The sequence below is a fragment of the Salvelinus fontinalis genome, chromosome 24, assembly GCF_029448725.1.
Source record: "Salvelinus fontinalis isolate EN_2023a chromosome 24, ASM2944872v1, whole genome shotgun sequence".
NCBI classification, from domain to species: domain Eukaryota; kingdom Metazoa; phylum Chordata; class Actinopteri; order Salmoniformes; family Salmonidae; genus Salvelinus; species Salvelinus fontinalis.
This window is the reverse complement of record NC_074688.1, coordinates 25431876-25439987: the sequence shown is the minus strand read 5'-3', so window position 1 is coordinate 25439987 and position 8112 is coordinate 25431876. Positions and strand designations below refer to the sequence as shown.

General features: G+C 42.9%; 1 protein-coding gene across 1 annotated transcript in view; it reads right to left on the bottom strand.

Moving 5' to 3' along the window:
* Positions 1–3509: 3509 nt before the first annotated feature.
* LOC129822579 (nectin-3-like protein) overlaps positions 3510–8112 on the bottom strand; it is a 79639-nt gene continuing 75036 nt past the window's right edge. Inside the window, exon 7 of the mRNA XM_055880921.1 lies at positions 3510–7037. Within this exon, the coding sequence (XP_055736896.1) occupies positions 6373–7037 (665 nt within the window). The 3' untranslated portion in view covers positions 3510–6372. The remainder of the gene's footprint in view (positions 7038–8112) is intronic.

Below are 8112 nucleotides of genomic sequence, written 5' to 3'. Positions count from 1 at the left end.
CCCTGCCTGCCTTCATTGTAGCATGTCAATGTTTTTGTGTTGAAGTAGCTTTTTCATAGCCTGGTCCCAGATATTTTGTTCTCTTGCCAACTCCATTGTTGTCATTGGCATGACAATGAGTTGGCATGATAGCACAAACAAACTGGTACTCAGACTAGCTATTGCAGGCATGGGATGTAGAGATGCATAGTGGTGGATTTTATCAAAGGGGCATTTGGCCCATGGCTGTCATAAGACCCTGATCTACAGACCTATGGTTTCCAAAGACAGTTCTGACCATACTGCACATCCTCTGGACTCTGAGAATAGAGTAGACACAATATGCCTGAAGTAGATTATTGTAGTACTGTCCTCGGAGGGATACTGTAAGCTCCAATCACTCTCCACCGTCTCTTTACAACTTTCTGACTCAGTGGGAAAGAGACAAACACAGCTATCTTCTGATCCAGCAGAGAGCGAGAGCAGGCTGGGAACTGCACAGCTATGGTAGCGTATAATCTGTAAAAGACCCTCAGTCTGAACTGATCTCAAGGAACAATGTAGTTCATCAATGAAACCTTCTTTGTCCTTGCTCCCAGTCTCAGAGTAGGTGCTCAGTACAAAGGGGCTTTTGTTTTGCTGTCCTTACTCAGTCTTTTCCCAAATGCAAGCCTTTATCCGAAAACAATTTATATCCACCAATTCATTAAAACAAAAAAAGGCTACTTCTTTCTTTCCTAAATTGCCCTGTTCATTTCGCGGTAATTGTTAAATGAACGCAATAAGTTTCACTTATGCAAATGACTTAATGTACTCCACATCTAGCCACGTCTGATTTCAAAAGGTAAAAAGGGACTAAGGGAGGATAGAAACTTATGGGCAAGGAGTCATACAATAGAGACTGCATGTTTCCAAGTTTACATAATGTCTGACAAACACGTAAAGAAGGAGAGATGTCAGTTTTATAGAGGAGACGAAGATGGGGAAAAACAAAGGCTTCAGAAGTATACCCTAAACCATCTTCATGGCCTGGCCTGCTTTATGGAATGCACTGAACCGAGTCGCCGTGGAGACAGCACTCCACTGCTGATGTAAGGAGAACCCCGTCTGTCGCCCCGCTTCTCTCAGAGGTGGAGTGTGTTCATCTGGGACTGTGAGGCTCCTCTTTCCAAACTGGGCAGTATGATCAGATCACGACACCCATCTGACAGCAGAGAGTTGTTTCTCACTCTGCCATGACATAGTATCTCTGCTGTTGGTGTTCTGCAGTCCGCAGTTCTCATTACAGCACACCAATGAGAGCTGGCCCGGTCGGGGATGGCCACGTGACAAAATATTTGTTGTAACTCAAATCAAATCAAATCAAATGTTATTTGTCACATACACATGGTTAGCAGATGTTAATGCGTGTGTAGCGAAATGCTTGTGCTTCTAGTTCCGACAATGCAGTAATAACCAACGAGTAATCTAACCTAACAATTCCACAACTACTACCTTATACACACAAGTGTAAAGGAATGAAGAATATGTATATAAAGATATATAACTGCTCTGCACTCTCCCACCATCTACAGCATTTCGTTATTTGTCAGCTTTGGCCTTTGATGTTCTCTCCTTTGTGCTCGGGTCGTGTTCATTAGCTAATAATTGTTGGATTGTTTATTTGAAGGCAGTGGAGGGATAGACGCAGAGACTGGAAGTTGCCTTCTCTCTACTCTTATCTAAATGATTGGGAGCCAAATCCAGTCCAAAAAAAACTGAGAAACCTGGCATTTGATCTGCTTTCATTATTGGCTACTGGTAAATTTCAAGATATCCTGCAGCATGACAAAATAACACACAGCACATCTAAGCAAACAAACCACCCTTTTTTCTACCAGCATAGTTACAATGGACTATTAGAAACCACCGCATGGCAAGACTCAAACATTGGGTGGGGTCTACCAAGAATGTTGAAAGTGTTGACTGCTGTTTTACAAGGTAACAAAAGCAAAACACATTTGCCGACAGATTCATTAAGTGTGAAAAAACACAAACCAAGACAGCTGCGGAGATGCAAGAGAGAGAGAGAGACAAAGAGCAACTGAAGCCCACCAACAAAGCTATTTACTCCTGCAGCCTGCACAAACACGCAGATAGTAACAGTGATGAATTAGGCCGGGGTTACCCCAGTTAGGCAATGTGACGGTAATAGAGAGCGGTACAGGGTGTGTTTGGGCCACTGTTACCAGTCAAGTGATGAAAGCAGAGAAAGGCTGTGGACCAAATGGCTCCTTATTCCGTATGTTGTGAGCCCTGGTCAAAAGCAGTGTACTATACAGGGAATAGGGTGCCATTTGGGGGACACACCAAGACTGTAAGAGAGAAGATTTCAGCCTGACATGCCAGAGAAGATTAGGGATCTGGTTTCTCTCCTCTCTCTCTCTTTACCTGGGATGGAGGGAAGTGAGTGTCACTCTGGCTTCATTGAATAACAGACAATGATACTCTTCATGCCACCTCCAGAAGCAGGTTAACACAGAGGATTAGATACCAACACTTAGAGGAAGAAGAGGCCAAACTGGGGAGTATAGAAACTTATGGGCGATTAAGTAACAAAGGGGCCCTTTAGTGAACATCACGCAGTTTGATAGGATACATTTCTTTTTTCAACTCAAGTCTAACCAGTCATTTAATATGGTAAATAAAAGTGGGATATAAACACATTATACAATTTCCTATTGGTGCAGAGGAAAAGCCCGCCCTGAAACATCATGGAATAAGGCTTTATTTTTATGCCAAATCAAGACCAACAAAAGAATACGACTCGTCTTGCAGCAATCACTCAAGACCTCATTGGTGACAAATGGGCTTGGAGACAGGTTAATGTCAATAGATACAAGAGGAAAACCTGCTAGGACTGTGGGTGGTCAGCAAACAAACTCAACCACCTATCCCAGTACAGGTGTGATCCATTTGTCCATCACAAAGGCAGCGGGTGGGTCTATTCTCTATGTCAGTGATGGAGAGGGTGCTGACTGGGACAGGAGAGAGGTGATGGGTCAGTAACTGATCACCACAGGTGTGGAGGCTGCTGAGGGTGACAGAGATAGATGGGTTAAGGTCTGAGTGAGGGGAACACCTTTGTCCCTAGTTTTTTTCTTGGCCCATAAAGTGTCATCTGATTGCATTGGAAGATGCTGAACTGTGTCCCCCAAATGGCACCCTATTCCCTATATAGTGCATTACTTTTGACCCGAGCCCATTGGGCCCTCCACCCTTCTCTTCTGTCCCATAGGGCACTGGTCAAAAGTAGTGGACTATATAGGGAATAGGGTGCCATTTGGGACACAAAATTCAGCCTCTTCCAATGCAATCAGATGACACGTTATGGGCCAAGAAACAAAAAGATTAGTAGGAAAACAAAACACCTGTTCTTATATCCATAAAGCTTATTTGTTCCTGATATGTGATTTGAGGTTAAAGAAGATATTGCAGACTATCACTGCAAAAGAGGTATGAATATAAACCTATGGGACAACACAGTTCAGTATGATTCAGATAAGATGCTCTTTTATTACAAACAGAGAACAATTATCTATCCCGTGTTTCCAATGTGATTTTTGACAAACCAATTAATAGCACAATGGCAACAAAATAATTAGTCAAACCTTTGAGAACTAATATCTTGTAAAATGAAGTGAAAGAGGAAAACTCCCCAGTACTAACAGACTAGTGGTCGTATTTTAAATGACCTTCAAATAATCGAAATGCTCTGTGACAATTTCAGACAAAAAATACATTTTTTTTAATAAAGAATAAAAAAAGACAGCCAGCATATTTACAAAACAATAATATTGACTATGATTCTGGCCTGCTTAGTACTAACAAAGTACTACCCATGTAATTTTCCAGTGAAATACAATTTTTAGGTACATTGCAACTTGAGCTGCTACAAGAGCTGCTACAAGAGTCTGTGTGTATAAGGCTAAACAATTCACCTTAAGTCAACTACGCTGGTTTAAAAACAAGTAACAAAATCATAAATATTACAAAGAAAGACATAAGGCACCAACCTTTCTCTCCAGAGGCATTCAGAACTTAAAATCAACACATGAATCAAATGTCTTCCCGACAATCAGGCTGATATCATCACACATAAAAACCATGAACATATATACATAAGCAGAAGAATAAACAATAAAGGATTCAAACGAAAGGAAGGCAGTATAGGCACAACAATAACTTAATCTCTTCCCCTTCCAAACATGGTCAACTTGAAAACAAAAGCTTTGCCAAAAAAATAAAAAATAAAAAAATAATTTCATTAGACATTCAATCACTTTCTTCTACTCCAAATGAAATGACATGTCAAAGACCAGCCTGTATTTGAACAAATGTTCAAAATAGGGAGTAAGACCAAGCTCACCTCATATTGTGTGTACAGACAGACAGTAAAAGACATGAGAATGTATCCCTGCATTGTATTTAGCCTACGTGCCCACAACCCCTGGGGGTGGATGTCTGAGCAGCAGCTAAGTTAAGAAAAGTTTTCAGAGGGGCTCTGTTCATTTTAGTCAGGCACACGCTGGAAGCCTTGAATCAAACAGATAAAAACCGTGAGTGTGCTTGCATACACAGATGCTCTACACATCACTGAGGTCAAACATTTGCGATGTCCATCCAAGGAAGAGAAGTTAATTAAAAAGCTAAAACTTTGAGGTGAGGGCTGGGCTTTGAACATGGCAGGGTTGGAGTGGTCTAGGCAGTAGGCAGCATGTGGTGTGTGTGTGATATGCAAGTGTTTTATAAACCACCAAAGGGTTGGGAGCAAAAAATAATAAGGATCAAATTAAAAAGAGTGTGCCCTCAATCTGCAAAACCCCACAAGGAGAAACAAAGCAACCTCAGGCAAAAACCAAGCCCCACCAGGAAATGCCACAGGGAGATTACTACCTCTTTAACCCCCTCCTCCAACAGTCAGTGTATACATAAATGCTCTACTCCCCCCGACCCGTTGACTGAAGAGATCGCTTTCCTTTAATGGCAAGGCTTTAGAGAGGCCACTTTGATCCTTTAGTTTCTCAGGTAGAATGAAGCAGCCGGCTGAGAAGGAACAGGAAATGCTAGGTCAATACAAGCTAATGATGATGAGACCACTGGTGATGTCAACACTTTAGTAGCATTAACATCATGGTCAGTGTCCCAAATAGCACCGTATTCCCTATATAGTGCACTACTTATGACCAGGGCTCATATGGCTCTGTTCAAAAGTACTGTACTACGTAAGGAATAGGGTGCCATTTGGGACACAGACCATGTCATGGTGCCTGGTTGTGTACTGGGAAAAATCCATCACAGATCACAATGACACACACTGTACCAGGTTCCACTCCTATCAGCCAAAAACAAGAAGAAGTGGTCACCAACACTGGACAATTGAGGAGTAGAAAAACATTGCCTGGTCCGATGAATCTCGGGTTCCTATTGCGTCATGCAGATAGCGGAGTCAGGACTAGATGGGTGTACCTAATAAACTGGCCACTGAGTGTATAGGGAATAGGGTGCCAGTTGGGACACAATGCTAAAGAACATGTCCAATAAACTGTCCTAAATAGATGCAAAGCTTGAGATTTGTTCCTCCGATGTGTCTAATGGAGTCCTGTCACGTCCCATAGTCCTGACAATATCACTGTACATCCTGCTCACATCAACATGTGGATATGTTCTATTGTCATCTAGAACCATAAACTTGTCAAATTGTCATATTGTTGAATCCTTTTCCCTTTCACATAACAGTTTCAGCACTCAAATATAACAATCTGATTTAGGTGTTCTCAACAGCAAGAAGCAACCAGAATTGCACCTTTATGAAAAAGTCATATAATTACAGGCAAGCAATAAAGTGTACATTTTGGGGGAAATGTCATTGAATGTGAGGGGTTTGAATTGATGCAACATAGTTCAGAATGTTAAAAAAGGACAGAAATATTTCACTAATGAGGGCTAAAATGCCAGACAGGTGTTTACATACATAAAAGCAGAAAGACACAAATGTGAACCGCTCACATCTGTTGAAACAACGTAGTACAGAGAAACCCTTGCCAAATGAACCCTAATTCTAAAGTTAAGCCGATAATGACAGCAGATTACTGCCATTCCCAGCCTGCGATCATCTGTTGAGATGCCACGACGTTATAACACACTCCATATGGAAGTCATATAGAAGTCCTTAGGGTCAGTGGTTAGAGTCAGAGCACAAAAATGAACCGGGAATGTTCATTCTTGTCTATTAGAGTCTGTTTATTGAATTGATATAAATTCTCTATAATATATCTATTTCAACGCTTGTTAAATTATTGTCTCACCAAGTCTGTTTGAGCCAAAAGGTATTTTCCAGCTCCCCTAGAGCTCTCAGACATACCACTCCCTGCGTGAGATCACAGACCCATCCATGTGGGACACATATTCGCTGTCTGTGCCGTTGTCAAAGCAGTCCTCCGGCAGGTAGGGAGACCCGTTGGTCACTGTGGGGGTGTGAACGGGCAGCCCTCTGGGGTGGTGGATGGTGTTTTGGTTCTCAGCAGGGAAGTAGCTGCCCTCCCGGAGGCCCTTGTGGCCGTCGCCCCAATCATCCCTGTCCTGGATGTCGTTAGGGTAAATTATGTCCCCTCCCAGTCCCGGCTTGGGTTTCAGCTCCTGGCTGCCCTTGTAGGTAGAGTTCTGCCCGTCCCCGTAGACCTCCTGCAGCTCGTGGGGCTGGAGCACGTCCAGCTGGGACTCCTTCTGCATGTCGGAGGGGCCCAGGTACTGCTTGGTGTAGTAGTCCCCCCTGAAGGTCCTCCGCTGGCGCATGAAGCAGGCTCCGCCCAGGATCAGCAGCAGCACCAGGAACAGGACCCCACCCACAGCCCCGCCCACTATGGTACCCAGGCTGCTGTCTGACTGGGAGGACAGAGTGGGTGAGGTGGAGTGGCCGCTCGCTCCTCGACGCTTGTTGGGGGCCGTGCTGGTGTCACTAGTGTCCAGGAAGAGGGGAGTAGAGGTTGTGGCGACTGGTGCCATGGTGGGGGGAGGATCTGATGGATGGATAGAGGATGGGTGTGTGAGAGAGAGAGGAGGGGGGGCAGAGATGAGGGTTTATGGAGGGAGGGAATGGCATGACAGAGAAGAAAAAAAAACAATGTCAGTTAATAATGTCTTTAGTATGAATCTGACAGGTGACACAGTATAATCATTGAATAATGAACAAATAGAATACACAAATGTTTATATCCTGTGAAAATAACATTTAGAAAATGAAAGTTCACAAAAAAGCTTTAGTCTTAATTGAAATTCTATCACGGAACCCAAACTGGCTAGGCGCGTGCTCCATCATGCATAAATGTATTTTGTCCCCCCACACCAAACGCGATCACGACATGCAGGTTAAAATATCAAAACAAACTCTGAACCTATTATATTAATTTGGGGACAGGTCGAAAAGCATTAAACATTTATGGCAATTTAGCTAGCTAGCTTGCACTTGCTAGCTAATTTGTCCTATTTAGCTAGCTTGCTGTTGCTAGCTAATTTGTCCTGGGATATAAACATTGAGTTGTTATTTTACCTGAAATGCACAAGGTCCTTTACTCCACCAATTAATCCACACATAAAACGGTCAACCGAATTCGTTCTAGTCATCTCTCCTCATTCCAGGCCTTTTCTTCTCTTGACTTTATATTGCGATTGGCAACTTTCATTGGCGCGTGCGAGCAGTGTGGGTGCAATAATTGAATAATATAGATTTCTACATTTATTTTGCAACTCTGTAACACTGTTGTTTTGAAAGAGCATATGAATTAAATTATTAAAGTGTCTGGACAAATACCAAAGGCTCTGTAAAGGAGTGAGGCTCTGGTAGAAAGTCAAGAGAAAAAGGAGATTTAAGAGGGTCAGACCAGAGTGTGTGTGGGTGTGTGTGTGTGTGTGTGTGTGTGTGTGTGTGTGTGTGTGTGTGTGTGTGTGTGTGTGTGTGTGTGTGTGTGTGTGTGAGATTAGTTATTCTCCTCTCTCTGGGAAGTCATGTGAGAAGATTAAACCGTGTGTAATCGATGTGAGGTTCGGCCTCTGATTTGTCCTTCAGTGGTTAATTACTGTGATGACACCCAGAGA